At 43.4% G+C, this 22,517-nt stretch overlaps 1 protein-coding gene across 1 annotated transcript in view; it reads right to left on the reverse strand.

Annotated features, from left to right (window-relative positions):
* Positions 1-824: 824 nt before the first annotated feature.
* The window catches only part of C1QL3 (complement C1q like 3), a 71,416-nt gene continuing 49,723 nt past the window's right edge, over positions 825-22,517 (reverse strand). The window contains exon 2 of the mRNA XM_077490892.1: positions 825-1,741. Coding sequence (XP_077347018.1) covers positions 1,562-1,741 — 180 coding nt within the window. The 3' untranslated portion in view covers positions 825-1,561. The remainder of the gene's footprint in view (positions 1,742-22,517) is intronic.

The raw sequence follows: 22,517 nt of genomic DNA on the forward strand, positions 1-22,517 counted from the left end.
TCTTGGTGTGTCTCGCTGCTCCGGCGCTGTCATTTGACGGAGCCGCGATAAGGTCACTCCCGCGCATGCGCACGGGAGCCGCCACTCGCGGCATATCGCCGTTAACAGCGGTGCGCTCAGTGTGCCTGCGCGCCGCTGTCTACGGCGCCTGTCTTTTGGCAAATATCTCCTAAACCATGTAGGTTTAGGAGATATTTCTTGGACCTACAGGTAAGCCTTAATCTAGGCTTACCTGTAGGTCAAAGTGGTTTGTAAGGGTTTACAACCACTTTAAGCCTCGTACACACGGTGCGATTGTTGGCCAACCAAGCGTCTGATTTTTGTCAAAAGGGTGTGTGCCAGGAGTTTGTCCTGCATACTAACGTTACACAAATTGTCGGTCGACAACATGAACATAATGACATACTACAAGGAATTTCAGGTCTTGAGCGCCACCCTTTGGGCACCTTCTGATAATTTCGTGTTTGGTGATCAGTGACTCCGAACATGCGTGTTTGTACTTTCTACTTTTGTGTGACGGATTTGTGTACTGATCATATGAAAAGCAGACAACAGACCGTTGTCCACAGAAAATTTACTAGGTGGTCATCCAACATTTGTTGGCCGAAAGTTGGAAAACAATTGTCTGATGGAGCGTACTAACGGTCAGATTTTGGGACAACAGTCTGTCAACAGACAATCCCCTGGCAACAATCATACAGTGTGTATGAGGCTTTAGTGTGCATATATATATAGCATGAAAATGTATCTGTTTAGAGATGTAACAGGTCTGTGATTGGAAAAGCAGAAAATTAATTTGAACAACAGAATAAAATACAATGTGCTTATTCGGTATTAAATATAAACTTTATATGAACAAATTTAGCCACTTTTAATTTCATTTATATATGCATTTTAAAATAAGTCTGACAGAATATACAATAGTTTTATGTTTTTATGTGCAACCAATAACCATCTTTTTTTCAGGTTTAAGTGTTTTTTTTTTTTGTTTTTTTTTACCACCGATATTCAGAGTTATTACTGTGCTTATATTAGGTATAGTCTCTGAAGCTAACACACCACCATCCAGCATCTCTTATTATTGCAGAACAGAGCCGGAAGACCATCCTTCCACCATACACCTAGTCCACTCCAAGCATTACCAATGGCAGGCAGGTCCGAAAGTTCAAAGCTGACAGATGGCTATAACAGCGAAGATATAGGATATAGATTGATATATACTTGGGGGGATTTTTTTTTGTCTTTTTTTTTTATATACAAAAACTTTACTGTGTAGGATTTCATTCACACAGGCACAGACAAGGAAATTTGGCTTTGGCGGTAAGGAGGGGTGACACATCTGTGTAACTTGTACAACATATATGGATATATTTGATTGGATATTTTGATGTTTTTCGAGGCGTTACTCAGGTAGCAGTGGATCTCCAGAGTGCGCATGGTCCCCATATTGATTAAGCGTCTTTTTTTCGCCACTATAGTCAGCAGCCCGTGGATTTCGTCACAACGGAGCCTGCAGAAGTTCAAAATAGTCAAATAGTTTATTCCAGAAATTGAGGTATCCTCAGTCGGCATAGATGATAAATCCAGAGAATGTGCTATATTTGTTGTTATTGCCCCCGTGGGCTTTTCCACCGTCCAGCTTGATATAGACCTCGTCACCCGGCTCTAGATGTAGGACCACGCTGTTGCTGGCGTAGTCGTAGTTCTGGTCCGCGTCCTGAGCGATGGCGCTGGCTCTGACCTGAACAAGAGAGAGACAAAGCTGAATCATTCACATGTCTGTAAAAGTAGTTTCAATGCCAAGAGACAGTTTAACATGAAGAAGACTGCAGACAGCGACTGCCAAAGGAACTGGCAATGAAGCCAATTTGTCTTCTTTTAGCAAGTTATTAGAGATGGCGTACATGGGGCCTTTGTCATACCAGAGAGATTAAAGCTGAACTCCAGCCTTACCTTCAGCCTTGCACAGTGGTACAGGCCCTTCTCCTGCACCAAAACTGCCCACTCTGAGCTTCTCACAATGTGCATAAGAAGCTGCATCATCTAGTTCAGTGGTCTCCAAACTGCGGCCGGGGGCCCTTTTACTTTTATCTGGCCCTTGGGGCTTTACGGCCTTCACTGTCCGCAACAGTGGGGCAGTTGCTGCCACTGATACAGACAATAGGGCACTAGTCCTCTCACTGACGCCAACTATGGCACACTATTCCTCCCATTGATACCAATGATGGGTCACTATTTCTACCATTGATACCAACAAAGGGGCACTATTTCTCTCACTGACACCAATGATGGGGCACTATTACTCCCATTGACACCATTGATACAGCACTATTCCTCCCACTGACACCAATGATGGGGCACTCTTCCCACTGACACCAATGATGGGGCACTCTTCCCACTGACACCAAGAGCAGGGCACTATTCCTCCCACTGACACCAATGATGGGCACTCTTCCCATTGACACCAAGGATGGGGCACTATTCCTCCCACTGGCGCCAACAATGGGGCACCATTCCCCCTATTGATACCAATGATGGGGCACTATTTCTCCCACTGATACCAACAAAAGGGCGCTATTTCTTTCACTGACACCAATGATGAGGCACTATTACTCCCATTGACACCAATGATGGGGCACTATTACTCCCATTGACACCACTGATACAGCACTATTCCTCCCAGTGACTGCAACAATGGAGCACTATTCCTCTCACTGACACCAATGGAGGGGACACTCTTCCCACTGACACCAATGATGGAGCACTATTCCTTCCACTGATGCCAACGATGGGGTGCTATTCCTCCTATTGATATCTATGATGGGACACTATTACTCATCCTAATACCAATCATGGGGCATTGTTCCAGGACATTTTCTTTTCCCTCTGGCCATAGTCTGGCACCCCTAAATTTTGAAGGAAAGTAAACTGGCCCTTCGTTTAGAAAGTTTAAAGTCCACTGATCTAGTTCTTTTGCCCCCAGCCTTACTGTCTCTGGCCTGCCCATTCATTACCTGGATTTGGTAACTTCAATCGCAGAGGCTCAGCATCACATATGGGCATTGCTCGGGCAGTGTGCATGCAAATGAAGCCCGTCTAGAAACACTCACTCCTTCAGACTGGCATTCCCCTATCAAGGCATTCTACATAACTCATCCCAAGAGCCAGCCCACTGCTTGCATCAGAAATGAGGACTATTGAGAGAAGTACTGGGGCAGGGTGCTGTGGTGTTTTCAGGAAGCTATGTACAACTGCCTGCCAGCCCCTCCCACCAACCATGATCTGCCTGCATTTCATAGTGAAGCAAAGAGACCCAGTGATGATGTCACTGAGTTTATATAAGATATGTAAAGAAAATAGAAACATTTTATTAAAACTTAAAGCGGAGGTTCACTTCTTGAGTCCCTCACCGAGGATGGCAGCACCTGCTGAGAGCCGAGCGACCGATCAGCTTTGGCTGCCAACATCGCTGGACCCTGGGACAGGTGAGTGTCCATTTATTAAAAGTCTACAGCTGCAGTATTTGTAGCTGCTGGCTTTTAATATTTTTTTTTAGGTGGACCTCCTCTTTAGTAGCACATTGACTGGGGGGGGGGGGGTGTAAATATTGGGTGACTGGGGGGGGGGGCATTATAAGCAAATTGAATTGCAGCTTTAACTTCTTCAATAGCTACGTAGTACACCCAGAGAGTGAAGGGTTCAGCTCAAGCTCATGGCTGGTTCCTGGCCGTAAAGTAAAAGTTTTCTGGGCTTACACAGTGCGGATACACAAACTGAATCTCAGCATGACTCCTGCTGGTTTGGCCAACATTTGACTAAGACGGGCAAAATTATCAGCAGAGTGACTGCATTTTATCAGATGCAATCACTGCCCGGGTATTCCAATAGCTCTGGATGCTGTGGCTGTCTGAATACAATAACCAGCAGGGACGATTTGTCTATCTACCTTGTTTTGCATGGCTGAGGGAATCCATTAGATTTCTCTGACTTAGCCCACAGGGGGGGCATATGTTACTCTACTACTCTACTGCTGAGATCATTACATGTATTAACTAAATAAGGTTCAGAATACAGTATTTTTGTAATAGCTGTAATTTTTTTTTTGTTTTAGTTTTTTTGTCTTTTTTGGAATGTGTTGATCATACATATAAAAATAGCAAACATTACAGCATCAAAAATTTGATGTAACACCCTCCTAGTTAGGTTGCTAGGATGTTAAGTAGATTTAGATATTTTTGCCTCTTCTGTAATCATTGGAGCAGCAATTGATTTCTTTTGGCTGTTTTGCATTTCACAGGCTGATTGCTTTCTCCTGCCTTCTGGAGCTTTATAGAACAAAGGAAGTGGAGCAAGGCAAATGGACAGCATGAATCGTTATGGTGCTGCAGCCAATCCCTGGAGAGGTGGGCCCAGAAGAGGGCCGAGGAGCATATAGTCTGAGCTTTAGAACAGCAGGGTCTCACTGTTAAAAGGATTCCATCTGTCTGGGTGGGGGGTGGCTTCCTCCTTTTAAAGGGGTTGTAAACCTACGTGTTTTTTCACCTTAATGCATCCTAAGCATTAAGGTGAAAAAACACCTGACAGTCACCCCCCCCCCCCTTTTTACTTACCTGTGTCCTAGAACTTGACCCACGGCAATGCACTGTCTCTCTGCCTGGGGTTCCAATGATGCGGTGGTGGGACCGAGTCCTGCATTCGGCCTCTATGGACGCCGAATGCTGGACTCGGGGGAGCACGCCCGCAAGGTAAACTCCCAGGAGAGCACTTCTTCTGGGGGGTTATCTGATGTGGGGAGGAGCCGCGAGAGCTGCCCAGGGACCCCAGAAGAGGATGTTCGGGGCCACTTTGTGCAAAACGAGCTGCACAGTGGAGGTAAGTATGATATGTTTGTTATTTTTTTTTTAAACAAACCCTTACAGTCACTTTAAGGATATCTACTGATTCAAGCTGTTGTTTATTGAGGTCCTGGCTGTGGCAGAGCGGGGGAGCTACACCTGGAAGTATCCCTGATAACCCAAGACTTCATCTAAAGGATCCAGTCCACAAAGTCTTACTAAAAAGCATCTGGAAGAATCTGAAAGGGCACAACTGCTCTCCTAGCTACGTGAGAACTGACTTTACTACAAGATCCTGGTGACTGTATACTATTGGGATAGCTGAGCCAAGTAGTTCCTCTTCTAAGGAGTGCCTACCCCCGACCTAGTGGGAGAACTGCACTCTGAAGTTTAGTAAACGATTTGTCTCTGGAGATTGCAACATAGAGAAGTCCTGTTAGGCCCCTTTCACAATCATCCGCCCTGTGATGATCCGCTAGCTCAGCGGGGATCGCTCCGTTTATCTCCGCTGAGCCGGCAGATGACAGGGCGGTCCCTGCACACTGTGCAGGGACCGCCCTGTCAGATCTCCGCTCTCCTCTATGAGGGATCGGATGAACACGGACCGTCTGTCCGCGTTCGTCCAATCCGCTCTGCAGACGGATAGAAAAATAGGATTTTCCTCAGTCTGCAGAATCGGACCATAGCGGAGATGGATGATATTGGGTGTCAGTGGATGTTCATCCGCAGATACCCGCTATCCCATAGGGATGTATGTATGTCTGAATTTCATCCGCAAACGGATGGATGAAATACGGCTTACCTGTAGGTAAAAGTGATTGTACAGGGTGTACAACCACTTTAAATCATCATCATTCAGTGGCTTTTTAGAGCAGGGGCCTCCAAACTGCGGCCCGAGTGCCAGATGCGGCCCTTTGCTAGCCTTTATGTGGCCCTTGGGGCACAACTCCTTCCACTGATATGAGGCACCATTCCTCTCACTGACACCAACAATGGGGAACTATATCTTCCACCGATACCAATGATGGAATACTATTCCTCCTACTAATAGGGGGAATACTCCTATTGACCACCAACCCTGGGGCCATATTTATTCTCACTGATGCTTGGCCTGTTACATTTTCTGCTCCTGCTGGCCACAATCCGGCCCTCCTAAAATCTGAAGGACAATAAAGTGACCCTTTGTTTGAAAAGTTTGGCAACCCCTACTTTAGAGGATACTGCTACATTTAAAAAAAATAAAAGACAACTTCCAATTTATCGAAATGTAATTTTAACTGTAGAATGATTGGAAAAGCTGTTGTTTTTTTGCCCCATTGCATAGATTTCCTTCAACTTCCTGTCCTGGTGTGCTCCTTCATTTTCCAATCACAGGCTGGGGCGAGTGCTGGATTACATAAGTGACTGACAATTACACATCCTTTGACAGCTACAAGATTCACACATATGTATTTTGGCTGTGATCTGATTATCTGGATTTGAGCTGTAATGACACTCTTGGATAAATGTGACATATTTTTTTGGTTATAGAAATTGTTATTAATTTCAGTTAACCATAAAAAAATCAAGAATTACATAAAATGGAAAATACAAATATCCAATGCATTTAATGCAGTAAGATATGGAGAAATAAAAGAAAAAACAAATAAATAATAAGTAAATATTAAATAAAAAGAGGACTTTTTTTTTGTTATAGAATTTTTTTAGAACAAGACACTTTTAGGTGCTAATCATGACAAAAAATATTGTATGATACTAGTGTTAAAAGGATCAATAAAAAGGATTTGAAGCGACTTTCAGCAATGTCTGATGGTTGGGGCAGACTCACATTTAGGCCTCATTCACACTGGCGCTGTCAAACCTGAATTTATATGTATTTCTGTTTTCAATGCTTTTTTTTTTTTTTTTTTTATAAACAATTTATACAAATACTAATACAGTCACTAATACATTCACATATTTTACTACTATAATTATACATATTATCCTGTATCCCTGACAAAGGACCGTAATTTCTTATTATTTAAATCTATCTCCCTCTTTTATATCTTCTCCCTTGTACTATATATTATATTATAATAAAATATAATATATATATATATATATATATATATATATATATATATATATATATATACACACACACACACACACACACACACACACATCTTCTCCCTTGTCCTATATGTTTTATATATATATATATATATATCTAGCAGCCATAACCCTTGGCAGGGCGGCCTTAACTTTTGGGCTTACCGGTTACCTCCGCTTGGCTGGTTCTTTCATGTCTAGGGGTTCCCAGAGTTAGTACCCAACAACTTTGGACGCTGACACCATAAAAGTCCTTTAGAAAAGGTTTTTATTTGCAAGGGCAACATCCAACAAACACAGTCTCGTATGGGAACAGAGGGCAAGGGTGAAGAAACTCAGACACCTTGAACTGCTAATATCAGAAAGTCTCTAATACCACCCAGAGAGTAGCCACTCGCAGCTGGGCACTTCAAGGCTGAACAAATCTCTAGCCAGAGATTATGGCAGTCAGCACTTTGATCCAGTGAAATTTTTGACCTTGAGTAACTTGTAACAGAAGTGAACGGGAACCTTTTTCCTCAGTACCTGGAACGTTCTCTGTCTCCTTGGCAGTACTGGAAAAAGCGTGAATTCGTCAGTGTCCTTCCCAACTCAGCAACCAGGCACTTCTCAGGATGCCAGCTTGTTGGCCCTCCTCCGAAGAGTCCTCCCCCGGTCACTTACACGAGCTGCGGTGCCCCTCCAAGCCGAGAGCACACCCGGACGCCTTGAATCCTCCCTCAGTTACTGCGCCTCGGACCATCTGGTTCCGAGACTCAGGAACAGACGGATCCCTACCCCAGACCAAGCGGGTCTATTGGGGTTAGCCAGCCGAAGCATGTTGCGGAGCGACGAATGCTCCCGTGACCGGGACCCCTCGCGGGGCTTCCCCGGTCCAGAATCAGGAACAGACCTCTAGGGCCTCACAAACGAACCTAGAACGCGTGACTTCAACATCTTAAGTACCCTTCCCCAGACTCCTCAGCGGGGCCCCGGCGCACCCACTGATTGGCCCCGGGAAAGCTGATACCCAAAACGTCCAACCAGGCCTGGTTCTGGCTTGTTATGTGCACCTAACTGTGCACATGACCAGGCAGAACTCTAAGCCCTTGTACACGAGATTCCGACAACCAAATCTGTCGGAGTAATTCCGACGGATTAATTCCGGAAGAGGTCCGGAAGTGATGTTGCAAACACACGGTTGGACTAAGTTGTCAGAAAATCCGATTGTACATAACGTGATGACGTTATTTCGTTACGACGGGACTACGTTCAGGCTAGTAGCCAATAGCTTTGGCCTAGGAATTTGATCTGAGCATGTGTGGCACTTTATCCATCGGAGTAGGCTACACATGATCGGAGTATGTCCTATAGGAGCATTTTGTTGGAAAATTTTACCGGCAAGTTGGAAAACTTGGTCCGTCGGATATTCCGACGGAAACAGTCCAATGTAGACCACACACAGTCGGATTATCCGACAAAACGGTCCGATAGGAAACATTTCGGCGGAATCTCGGACCGTGTGTACAAGGGCTAACACAGCCCAGCCAAACTGATGACAAAGTTAAACCTACATAATTAACCCTCAGAACCCCTTTACTGTTCTGAGGCAAAAACTAAATTTGTACATGACAGACACTTTGTCCAAAGTGTCATCGCTACACACACACACATATATATATATATATATATATATATATATATATATATATATATATATATATATATATTATATGTATTTCTGAATGCATAGAGATGCAGGTAATAATTTCTCAATGGTGCCATTCACACTGTGCGCTTACCTGTGTTTAGGTGCAGCAGTTTAGCTGTTTTTGGAGAAAATAGAATTCTGTATGTCTAGGATGCCAAGTTAACCTAAACCTGAAACCTGTTTTAAAGCAGGAACATCTAAAAACAGGAAAAGTCATCTGGGAAACACACAAATTGTACATACTTTCCAGATGATTTCTTCTGCCTTTAGAAAAGCTAAACGCAGGAGTGCCAGGGTGAATGAGGCCTAACTTTTATTTTTTCTTGGTTTACAAGTCAAAGCGATGGAAAGACAGTTCTGAAAGTGATGTTGTAAGATGTTTCTGCTTCCTTTCCCTTCATCCCTCCCTATGTATCCTGCGTCTGCTCACACGGCTAATATCAAACTGTGCTCTGTATCTAGGTCACATTCCTGTTTATTTTACCCATTCACAGCAAGTGACTGTGATCAATACCCACCGATACTGAAGACTAAATCTGTCATTTCCTACTAAATAGAACTACAGAGGAATCGTTTTCAGCCCGCCCTTTATAGAAGATGCTTTATTTTTATATATAAATATATGTCTATTGATAATAGATAGATAGATAGATAGATAGATAGATAGATAGATAGATAGATAGATAGAGTGTATCCAGAAAGTATTCACAGCGCCTCACTTTTTGCACATTTTTTTATGTTACAGCCTTATTCCAAAATGGATTAAATGTATTATTTTCATTAAAATTCTACAAACAATACCCCATAATGAAAAAAGAAGAAAAACATTTGTGCCAAAGAAACAATAAATAAATCCGTGATAATCAATATTAGTTGCCAGCAGCAGTGTGAATGTGAGCTAGCTGGAGTCACAATGGGTATAAAATGGTTATGCACTGCGCTTAGCTAGTATATATTCCAAACACAATGAAAATCACTCGGTGAATCAAAAACAGTTCAAAATTCGATCAAAGTAATCCAGTGAATAATCCCACTCTGTGAAATAAAATGATCATGCAAATTCAAGGTAAAGGTGCTCCAATAGTCAATGTGCAGACAGACATGCCCCACGTGGATGTACACTCACCCTTACACTTCGACCACCTATTGCTAGGATAGTCACTTGCGCTTTGTGGGGATATGTAACCCATAGTTGATGTGTCCTAAGTCAGCTGCATTTACTATTACTGTCATGTGCCTTTTACTAACAAGTGTCTTCCGTCTGGCCACTCTACCATACAAGCCTGATTGGTGGAGTACTGCAGAAATAGTTGTTCTTCTGGAAGGTTCTCCTCTCTCCACAGAGAAATGCTGGAGCTCAGTCAGAATGACCATCGGGTCATTCTTGGTCACCTCCCTGATTAAAGCCCTTGTCCCCCGATTGCTCAGTTTGGCCCGCTCTAGGAGGAGTCCTGATGGTTCCAAACTTTTTCCATTTCCAGATGATGGAGACCACTATGCTCACTGCAGAAATTTCTGTACCCTTCCCCAGATCTGTGCCTCCATACAATTCTGTCTCGGAGGTCTACAGAAAATTCCTTTGACTTCATGGCTTGGTTTGTGCTCTGACATGCACTGTTAACTGTGGGAACTTTATATAGACAGGTGTGTGCCTTTCCAAATCATGTCCAGTCAACTGAATTTATCACAAGGGGACTCCAATCAGGTTGTAGAAACATCTCAAGGAATATCAGTGGAAACAGGAAGCACCTGAGGTCAATTTTGATTGTCATGGCAAAGGCTGTGAATACTTATGTACATGGGATTTTTTTTTGTTTTTTCTTTTTAAGACATTTGCAAATATTTCAAACAAACCTCCTTCATGTTGTCATTATGTTGTATTGTTTGTAGAATTTTGAGAAAAAAAAAAATTGAATTCATTTTGGAATAAAACTAACATAACAAACTGTGAGGCGCACTGAATACTTTCGGGATGCACTATAGATAGATAGATAGATAGATAGAAAGAGGTCAACAGCACCTGCAGCTGATGCAAATAATGCCAGCAACCAGAGCCTTGCCTTCCAGGCTCACTATATAGTAAAAATCCAAAAGGGGTTGCAGCACATATATAATTTATTTAAGACTCCAAGAATAAATTACAAAAAAAATGGCAACAGTTTCGGGCAATATGACCTTTGTCATTCCAACGCGGACTTATTGCCAGAAACTGTTGCCGATGTGTTACATGTTTTTGTTAGATTGTTAAATAAATGATATATACTCTGCAACCCGTTTTGGATTTTTGCTATAAATATATACTGTATCTACAGTACTGTGCTAAAGTTTTAGGCAGGTGTGAAGAAATGCTGTAAAGAATGCTTTAAAATATATTATTTAATGGTTAATTTTTATAAATTAAAAAAAAAATGCAAAGTGCGCAAAACCGAAGTAAAATCTAAATTGAATCAACATTTGGTGTAACTAGCCTTTGGCTTCAAACCAGCATCAATTCTTACACACTTGCACACTTTATACACTTGCACAAAGTCACAGATTTTGTAGGATTACAGTTAGGTGTATGATTAACCAATTATACAAGGTATTAATGATCATCAACTACATATGTAGGTTAAAACACAGTAATCACCTGAAACAGAAACATCTGTGTAGGAGACTTAAAACTGCATGAGGAACAGCCAAACTCTGCTACTAAGGTGAGGTTGTGAAAGACAATTTCATGTCACAGGTCATATACCATGGCAAGACGGAGCACAGCAACAAGACACAAGGTAATTATACTGAATCAGCAAGGTCTCTGCCAAAGATTTCAAAGCAGACTGGGGTTTCAAGATGTGTTCTTCAAGCTCTTTTGAAGAAGCACAAAGAAATGGGCAACGTTAAGGATCGTAGATGCAGTGGTTGGCCAAAGAATCTTAATGCGGCATATGAAAGACACATTATGCTTGTTTCCCATCGACATTCCAAGATGTCTAGCAGTGCTACCAGCACAGAACTGGTGGAAACGAGCAGGACCCAGATACACCCATCTGCTGTCCAAAGAAGTCTGGCCAGAAGTGCTCTTCATGGAAGAAGTGTTACCAAAAAGCCATACCTCCGACATGGAAACAAGGCTAAGCAACTCAACTATGCACGAAAACATAGGAACTGGGGTGCAGAAAAATGGCAACAGGGCTGATGAGTCAAAATGTGAAATGTTTGACTGTAGCAGGAGGCAGTTTGTTCTCAAAGGGCTGGAGAGTGGAAGAATAATGCACATCTGCAGGTAACAGTGAAGCATGGTGGAGGCTCCTGGCAAGTTTTGGGCTGCATTTCTGCCAATGGAGTTGGAGATTTGGTCAGGATCGATGGTGTCCTCAATGCTGAGAACTACAGGCAAATACTTATCCATCATGCCACACCATCAGGGAGCCATGTGATTGGCCCTAAATTTATTCTGCAGCAGGAAAACAACTTACCAGATCCCCATCTCAATCGGGCGATGCTGCACGAGAGACTCGGCTGTCCAGAACTCTCCCTCCTGATTGGTTGAGACACAGTAGCAGGTGCCACTGGCTCCCACTGCTGTTAATCAAAGTCAGTGAGCCAGTGAGGAGAGAGAGGGGGCAGTGTCTCAAGGGACACACAGAGTTGCAGCTCGGCTCAGGTGCCCCTATAGCAAGCTACTTGCTAAGGGTGCACTCGGCAGGAGCGAGGGAGAAGAGGAGGATCTGGGCTGAGAAAGAGGAGGATCTGGGCTGCCTTGTGCAAAACCACTGCACAGAGCAGGTAAGTATGACATGTTTGTTATTTAAAAAAAAAAAAAAAAAAAAGACTTTAGTTTCACTTTAAGAACAAGGAGTCCTGGAAGTGATGGTTTCCCCCCCACAGAGCCTTGATCTTAACATCATGGAGTCTGTATGGGATTACATAAAGAGGCAGAGAATTCGGGGCAGCCTACATCCACAGAATATTTGTACATAGTTCTCCAAGATGATTGGAACAACCTACCTGAACCTTCAAAAAACTATGTGCAAGTGTACCTAGAAGAACTGAACCTTTTGAGTTCCTTCAAAAAACTGTGTGCAAGTGTACCTAGAAGAACTGATGCAAAGGGAGGTCACAACAAATATTGATTTGATTTTGATTTCACTTCTGTTCATTTACTTTCCATTTTTTTAATTACTAAAAAATAAACTATAAACACTTCTATTTCTGAAAGCATTCTTCATTTACAGCACACAGCCAGACACAGACACACACATCTCAGTGACATGGAACCTGATAAACGTGCAGGCTGAGCACCCATAGCAAAAGTCTCTGGCAACCCACTGCATCTGTTACATGGACACCACCTGAATGCGCTCTGTGATGCTGAGCCTGTGCTGTTAACAGGTCCTGAATCACTGAACAGGGTCAGCTGCTGCTTCTGTGATGTGACAGGTGCAGGGGCAGGCCAGGGAGCTCTATACCACTGAGCCTATAACTATAGCGGGCTCAGCATTACTTAGCTGCACTGTGAATGAAGTGTCCGGTATGGAGACTCCAGTCTCAGTGCTGCCCCCTACCTTATCTTATCTTAGTGCTGCCTTAATTGCCCTCCTTGACAGCACAACCCTGCACATGCTCTTCAATACATGGAAATATCAGGTATTTTCTTTACTCCCATTGGCTAAACATAGTGGAAGTTGGGTGGAAATGAGAAGGAACGGTAAGTGTGTGCTACTGTCATAATTAGACAATAATATGAAGTGTGTTCCTTTGCCCTGCATAAGCAAAGCCCAACTTTATCGATGTTCTAACTGGCTTTGTGGCAAATTTGAAATTAAAGCCTAGGTAACCATATAGTTAAGCTCTTGTCTCTACTTCACAGATTCAGATTTCATAAAAGCTATAGTACAACTTTTTTCTTGTCTGTTTGAGGTTTACAACCACTTTAATCCTTTACAACCGCTTTAACTTGTTCCTTGACCTTACATTGGAAAAGTACAGCTTTATCATTGCCCAACTTTTTGACAGATTTGAAATTCATATTTTGGATCACAGAATATTAAATGATGTGTATAATTTTTTTTTTTTTCAAAATTTTTATTGAGATTTAACAAATAAAAAAAAAGAAAACGACAATTATACACTCATATCTATCATTAATCCTATGCATAGTGGCTCAACTTACATGTACCACTCAATATGTTTTGATTTCAAACAAAATAAGCTAAATAATAAATATAACAAAAAACTAAAATGACAAAAAATAAAAAAGAGGAAAATAAGGAAGGGAAGCGAGCATTTTCTCTCTGTCTCCTACTACTCAATAAAAACATAAATCATCTGTGTAGTAAGGGTTAGAAGGGTGAGAGGGAAAGAAGAACAAAAAAGGGATTTTTACACGTAACCAAAAACCTACACCATATATATATATATATATATATATATATATATATATATATATATATATATATATATATATATATATATATATAAAAAATGCAAAAAAAAAATGTAATTTGTGTCCAATGTGATTAAACTCAACTGCGTCCTGCGCACAGCGTCCCATATTCTGAATATATCAAAATGTGGGCGGCACAGTGGTGTAGTGGTTAGTGCTCTCACCTAGCAGTAAGAAGGGTCGCTGGTTCAAATCCCAACCACGACACTACCTGCATGTTCTCCCTGTGCAGGTTTCCTCCGGGTACTCTAGTTTCCTCCCACACTCCAAAGACATGCAGGTAGGTTAATTGGCTTCTGTCCCAAATTGGCCCTAGTATATGAATGGTGACCATGGATTGTGGGCTCCTTGAGGGTAGGGACTGATGTGAGTGTGCAATGTACAGAGATAGGAACAATTGTAGACACTCAGGTTGAACTGGATGGACTGGTGTCTTTATTCAACCTTACTAACTATGTGTAAAGGGCATCTACAGGGAACTTTAGACTTTACCCCCAGATGCTTAGTAAAAACCTGTAGTAAAACATGATGTGAATGATGATTGGGATGGTTCTATTGCGGGCAATGGCCGCCGATTTGACATGAACGCGAACCAGGACTTAGTGTAGACTTCTAGGAAAATTGTTGAGACAAGCAGGGGGGGGGGGGGTTTGTCTACAAAACTGGTTGCCATATTGCATTTTACAGAAAATTACAGAGCTGCAGATTGAAAAGGAAAGATATTTTTTAATAACATTATATATAAATGCTTTATTTGCTATTGTTTCCCCACAAAAGTGGAGTTACAAAAGTGGAGTTACCCCTTAAATTAAATGTCAACTATAAATCAATTATTCCTATTGGGAGATCGATCAGAAAATAAATTGATCATTTATCGAACTGTGTATGGCCACCATAAATTTGGAAAGAGAGCTGATCTGTAACCCAGAGGAAAGTGAGTAGACAGGAACTAAAGAACTGACAATTAAATGATAATACATAACATGACAAGCCTTATGCCGTGTACACACAAGCGGGCTATTCGATGGACTAGGTCCGACGGTCTTCCCGACAGACTTTCAGCGGAGTTCTGACGGACTTTCCGAATGAACGGACTTGGCCACACACAATCACACCAAAGTCCGACAGATTTGAATGTGATGACATACGACCGGACTAGAATAAGGAAGTTCATAGCCAGTAGCCAATAGCTGCCCTAGCGTTGGTTTTTATCAGTTGGACTAGCATACACACGAGCGGATTTCTCCATAGGAACTGGGTCCGGCGGAGTTCCGGCGAAAAAATTTGAAACATGTTCTATTTCTAAAGTTCATCAGATTTTCGGACAGCAAAGGTCCGATGGAGCCAACACGTGATCGAATTGTCCGCCGGATTCATTCCATCAGGCCTTTGCTGTCAAAAAAAGTCCGGTCGTGTGTACGCGGCATTATGCACAGACCCTTGCAAGCAAGAAAAAGAGTCAGTACAACATGTACGGCCATGGCATCATAACTATCGACAAACTAGAATCCCCCATATTTATTTAGAAATGTGTTTTTGGAGGACAGGTCCACTTTTACGTGTTTGGTATTTCACATTTTGTGCATAATAAAAGAAAAGCTATAAAAATAAAGGCTTTCCTCAGCAATTCTATTTACTCTTCACACTAAGAAAACAAATGTTCTAATTTTGTGTGCATATAAGGTCAGTTTTTTCTATCATTGCACAGGCTATCAGAAAAAAAGAAAAAGCTTTTATTGTTTCTCATAATTTAAAAAAACATTCTGTCTTCAGTAGATGCCCAGCAGCCGGCTTTGGTAAAAAGAATCCTCTAAGAAGAAAAATTGTATTTTTAAATAATGAGGGCTAATTTTTAAAAGGTAAAGTGTGGTAATAAATCCCAAGCCGTAAATGTATTATGTTGCAGCTTACCAATCATTAGATGTGGTGGCTGCATCACTTTTCTTTCTGTTTTCACCTGGTGATTTGGCCAGTAAGGGTCCGTTCACACAGGGGCAACACGACTTGTAGGCGACTTGAGTCAGGCAACTTGGACACGACTTGAGTTGAGATCACAGCGCGACTTGGGACGACTTCAACACGACTTGTGATGACTTCAACGCGACTTACAAGTCGCCCCAGGCCAGGCGACTTTTGCCGCGGCCAATCAGAGAATGAGCTCTCAAGAGGGCACTCCACGCCAAATTTATGAATAAAAATTTGGCGTGGGTTCCCCCTCCGAGAGCATACCAGGCCCTTAGGTCTGGTATGAATATTAAGGGGAACCCCCTACGCCGAAAAAAAAAACGGCGTGGGGGTCCCCCCCCAGATCCATACCAGACCCTTATCCGAGCACGCTACCCGGCCGGCCAGGAAAGGGGGTGGGGACGGGCGGGCGCCCCCCCCCTCCTGAGCCGTACCAGGCTGCGTGCCCTCAACATGGGGGGGTGCCTTGGGGGAGGGGGGCGTGCGGCCCCCCCACCCCAAAGCACCTTGTCCCCATGTTGATGAGGACAAGGGCCTCTTCCCGACAACCCTGGCCGTTGGTTGTCGGGGTCTGCGGGCGGGGGGCTTATCGGAATCCGCGAGCCCCCTTTAATAAGTGGGCCCCCGGATACCGGCCCCCCACCCTATGTGAATGAGTATGGGGTACAATGTACCCCTACCCATTCACCTGTGAAATAAAGTACAAAAAAAAACACAACACAGGGTTAAAATATTTTATTGCACAGCTCCGGGGATCTTCCGTCTTCGGGGGTCTTCTCGCCGGACTCCTCCGCTATCTTCTTGTAGCTCTTTTGCTAGAGGAGGAGTCCGGCTTTTTTCCTCGCCGCCGGCCTCTTCTTCCGACTTCGGGGGTCTTGTCCCCCTCTTCGGTTCTTCTGCCGGGCCACCGCGCCTTCTTATAGCTCTTTTACAGGCGGTGGCCCGGTCTTCTGTTGCCGCCGCCGCCGCCTTCCGTTCTTCTTCTTCTTCTTCTTCTTCTTCTCCAGGAGATGTTGACTCGACGCTCTCTCCGGCCACAATGCCAGGGCCGCGCTGCGCGGCCACTTATATAGGGACAAGGGGCGGTGTCACATGGCTTTATGTCACATGGGTTGGTCACATGGGTTGATGTCACATGGGTTGGTCACATGGGTTGATGTCACATGGGGACTATGACATCGTAAGGGGGCGGGGTCACCATGTGACACCAACCCATGTGACATAAAGCCATGTGACACCGCCCCTTGTCCCTATATAAGTGGCCGCGCAGCGCGGAGGGGGGGGCCGCACACTCGTCCCCACCCCCTTTCCTGGCCGGCCGGGTAGCGTGCTCGGATAAGGGTCTGGTATGGATCTGGGGGGGACCCCCACGCCGTTTTTTTTTCGGCGTAGGTGGTTCCCCTTAATATTCATACCAGACCTAAGGGCCTGGTATGCTCTCGGAGGGGGAACCCACGCATAGACGTATAGACGGAGATCCGACTTGGAGGCGATCTCCATTGAAATCAATGGGTACCGGTCGCCTACAAGTCGGATAGAAGTAGTACAGGAACCTTTTCTGAAGTCGGAGCGACTTCAGTAGCGTGCATTAAGACGGCTCTCATTCACTTACATTGATTTTTAAATGTTGTCCGACCTGAGGCGACTAGGGGCGACCGGAAGTCGGATCCCAAGTTGCCCCTGTGTGAACGGGCTCTAACACACCTCCTGTATTAGTGAGACACTACTCTGGATAAAGGAGCACAGGAGGTACAGCAGACTGCAGCACTGTCAGTCTGGGGGAGGGGAGTATTAAATGTATTAGCATTTAGAATAAATTGAAGCCAAACTCCAGCTCACACTTTATGTTACAGCAAACAGTTTTCATTTTGGGATAAAGGTTTTGCATCATTTTAATCACCTCTGCCAGTGTTAAGAGACTTGTCTTATCCATGTAAACCAAGGCTTGACAAATCCCAGGCGACAGGTCACCATGGTGACTAGAGGTAGCATCCTGGGCGCCCGAGCTTTTGCCAGGACATTTACTGTTGCAGGGATGCACAATTTCTATCAGCCAACGCCCAGGACATGTAGGCCGGTATTCCGGGCCTTGCTTGCCCAGGAGCATCAAAGTGGGCGCCGCAGGGCAGAAGGGAGGGAGGAGAGAGAGCGTGTCATGTTCCTGACCTGGAAGCGACATGTATGACGTCACTTCTGGATCCCAGATGCATGATCCAGAGCATGGCTGGGAATTAATGTAATGCAGTGTGATCTTCACTGCATGACATTTAGTGGAGCACAGGGAAAGACATGCAGGTTTGTTTAGCGCCTGCATGTCTCATTAAAGAGAATCTGCCACCAAAAAATCATCACAGAGGATGAAAAAAAAAGTTTAAGTGGTTGTAAAGGTAGAAGGTTTTTTTACTTTCATGCATTCTATGCATGAAGGTAAAAAACATTCTGTGTGCAGCAGCTCTCCAAATACTTACCTGAGCCCCATCTCAATCCAGCGATGTCCACAAGAGCCCTGCCTCTCCGGGGATACGCACTCATGCTGTCAATCACAGCCGCTGAGTCAATCAGAACATGGAGGGGGGCGGGTCCGAGCCGCTGCTCCGTTTGTGAATGGACACACAGAGCTGCAGGTCAGGAGCTTGAGTGCCCCATTTCTTTGCCAACTATCTGATTGCCCTAGTGTAGAAGATACCCCAGTCATGTTGCCTTCCCTGATGGCACTGCTAAGGCAGGCAACTGACCAATCCACAGTGTCAGGTGCCCATTTGGAGCTAATGTGCCTGCTGGTATTGAGGCCAACTCAACTGGTCTTATTATTTCACACTGTTGGTATCCCATAAAATAGCCAACATTGGTCCGAAAAAACACAATAACACATTTCGAAATGGGCAATGGGGGATAAAACACCCAGGAATAGTTGTATTAAAATTAGTTTCATTTTCATTTTTTGACACTTATAATTTGGGGAGTATGCCGGTAAGGTTTAGAACATATGTTTTTTGTACTGATTTTGTTAGGTGTTTGCAATCGCCAATCCCTTTACAACCAAACATATTTACAACATCACAGAGTGCAAAATGGCCCAATGGTAGCAGGGTCTCATTTGCTCACAATCTGGCAAATGGCCTGGCAGCATGGCCTGGTGTGAGTGTTGGATACTATTACAGAATGCGATTTCTTTCTACGAAGTGCAAAATGTCAGCAATTTTTAGTGTCAGCTTTGTAGGCAAGCACAGAACAATATGTACAGTATACTAGTAGAGTGCTCTGTAGTTTGGCTAATGCACTGGCAATAAAGTGTAGTATTACTCTGAATGACATTTCTATTGAGTAACTGATGTCAACAAGTGTCCACTTTGCTGCCAAGTAACTACCATGTACTCACCAGACTCCTATATTAGTAACCTTAAAAGAACATTGACATTGCGGTGACTAGTGTGAATCTCAGAAATTCAAAAGGACACACTAGTATTTTAGGGATTGAAGAATTACACTGAGAGCACTTAGAGAAATAGAACTGGAATCCTTCTCCAACTCCTACATATAGAGTTGGAATAATACTTCCTGTCAATGTAGGTGAACTATCTTCTGTTGTCCACCTACTCGAGTGGACTGGTGAGCCTCAGTATTACACTAACAAGATTAGAAGTCATAGACACACGAGACAGAGAGATTGAAAGAGACAATCTGCCCTCTGCTTTAGTACACCTGGAACTGACAACAAGAAAAGTGGGGAATACTGTCACCTGATCTGCTAGAAGTAGGGATTTTTGTATGCGGCCTCAACTACACACTCCACTATCCACTATTACTATTACACTACTACTATGTTTGCAGTGATATTAAAGGCAACAGTTTAAAACCTATAATTTGTGAGAAAATGTTACTGACTGTCAGCAACATGTGTGGATGGCTGTAGGCCTGGGCATGGGCCATGAACTGTGTTGGTTTTGCAGTCAAATTTATTCTTGCCTATACTATAACTAATGCTAAATTGCATGGAATCCCAACCTGACAGTGGCCACTTTTCTCCTCGGTCATGAAACAGCAGCTTGCTTATACACACTGAGCCTTCCATAGTAAGCAATTTAGGGAGGAAGACAAAATATGTCACACCAATTTTAAAGCACAATCCCAAGCTTTACCTAACTACTTTCAAAAATGCTCCCTCCTCATCCTAAGACCTGTACTGCACATGCACAGTAACTCAAGTAGGGGTTATGCTCTTATACCAAGACATCACCAGAACACAGCATTGTCCCAGAAAATCCTGGACAGTTGGCATCTATGAGAGTGGTGACATGAGGTCAGCACATAGAACTAGTGAGATCAACAAGAGACACTAGAGACTGACTCTTGGAAATGTTGGTTGGTTGAGGATCACTTCAGGGGACCAGTTCTAGTGTTTAAAGCAACCATTCTCAACCAGGGCTCCGTAAAACCCTAGGGTTTCTCAATAGGTTTCTAGGAGTTCCTTGAGCTGTGGCTGATTAACCTCCTAAATGGTGATGCCTACATAGCTTTTGGGCCAATGCCATTTGGCAGAACCATGACACCAATGACCTTTTCGGTTGGCTGCAAGAGGGGCATTCTTCCCACTGGCCATCAATGTAAAGGGCATTTTTCCCACTGACCACCAATGTACTGTAAGCCCTTGTACACACGGTCAGAGTGTGTCCTATCGGACCGTTTTGTCGAATATTCCGACTGTGTGTGGTCTTCATCGGACTGTTTATAATATCTGATGGACCAACTTTTCGAACTTGCCAGTAACATTTTCTGACAAAATGCTCCGATCGGACATACTCCGATCATGTGTAGCCTACTCCGACGGACAAAGTGCCACGCATGCTCAGATCAAATTCCTAGACCAAAGCTATTGGCTACTAGCCTGAACGTAGTCCTGTCGTAACGAAATAACGTCATCACGTTATGTACAATCAGATTTTCCGACAACTTAGTCCGATCGTGTGTATGCAACATCACTTCCGGACCTCTTCTGGAATTAATCCGTCGGAATTACTCCGACGGATTTGGTTGTCGAAATCTCCGACCGTGTGTACAAGGGCTAAGGAGCATTCTTTACACTGGCCACCATTGTAAGGGGCATTCTTCACACTGGCAACCAATGTAAGGGAAATTCTTCCAATGCCCAACACTACAAGAGGTATTTTCCCACAGGCTACCAATGAATTTGTTTTAGCTGGGGTTCCCTTGAGACCTGATAATTATTTCAAAGGTTTCACTGGAGTAGAAAGGTTGAGAATGGCTGGTTTAGAGTAATACTCAGCGGCACCTGCATCAGATAAGGGGAGTATTTACTGCTTTCTTTAAAAGGTAACAGCTGTTTTAGCATACGGTCAATGTCACAGGATCACTCTACACCTATAATTATAATGCCAAATACACTAGTATCATTTCACTAGTGAGACCAAAATTATACAGAAAAATCTAAGTGCCAGGATACATGGCAGCAATTCTTTCATGCCGAAAACCCTGGGGCCCAAATTATTTCACTGACTGATCAGCACTGACAGATATAAGAAACCAGCATGCGATTCTCTTTGCCGGAAACCACAGAAAAGTTGAATATCCGTTTTACATGGAATAGGCTTAATTAGACTAAACCTGTCTGAAAATCCTCATGGCTTGGCTGTTGTGCTGATCATCTGGCTTCTGGACTTTGAGTAACGGCCCCAGAGCAAATATCAAGCATATCAAAAGAAGTCCTTTTCTGCATACTTGTTCCAAGTCAATACTGACAGCACAACAGCCAGGCAACTAACATTTTTAGAACAAGCAGGCAACAATGACAGACCCAATGCTTTTTTCAAGAGTGTATTTTCATTCTGATTAAACTGACAACTACCTAGACATCGTTTAAAATTTGATTACACTTGCATTGCATCAAATGTAGATTAGCTACATTTTACACAGCTATTTCCCTAGGAAAATATTGTATTATACCCGGCGATTACATGAGCAGTAACAGACAAGGTAGAAAAAAAATCTGGCAGACTGAAAAAATAAAATAAAATAAATAAAGCCTAGCTAAAATTAAACACCTGAATTTCTCGGAAGATACATGTCAACACTAATTCACACATTTTATCTCCACTGCTGAATAGCTGCACTTCCCTGTGCACAGGCAGCAAAATGACAGCTACAAGACCTGAACTAATCAATCTCACCATATGGATATGATGGGAATATTCTGACAATCCGCATACATGACCAGACCAACCAGATCCGGAAGCAACAGATAGATAAACTACATACAGCTATAGTAGAGTGGCCTATATTTGTCTACAGATGTGTGTCTACATATCTTTCAATCTATCTACAGGGGCTTTAACGAAATTCTGGAAACAAGTATGGTAAAAGAACGCAATCGTTACCTAATATGGTGTTGGACCACCTTTGGCATCCAAGAGGTCCTGAATTCTCCTGGGAATTGACAAATATAAGTCTTGGGTGGTGGATAATGGAATCTGATACAACCCTTCAATCA

The sequence above is a fragment of the Lithobates pipiens genome, unplaced genomic scaffold (genome assembly GCF_037356315.1).
Source record: "Lithobates pipiens isolate NorthernLeopardFrog02 unplaced genomic scaffold, aLitPip1_a1.2 Scaffold_19, whole genome shotgun sequence".
NCBI classification, from domain to species: domain Eukaryota; kingdom Metazoa; phylum Chordata; class Amphibia; order Anura; family Ranidae; genus Lithobates; species Lithobates pipiens.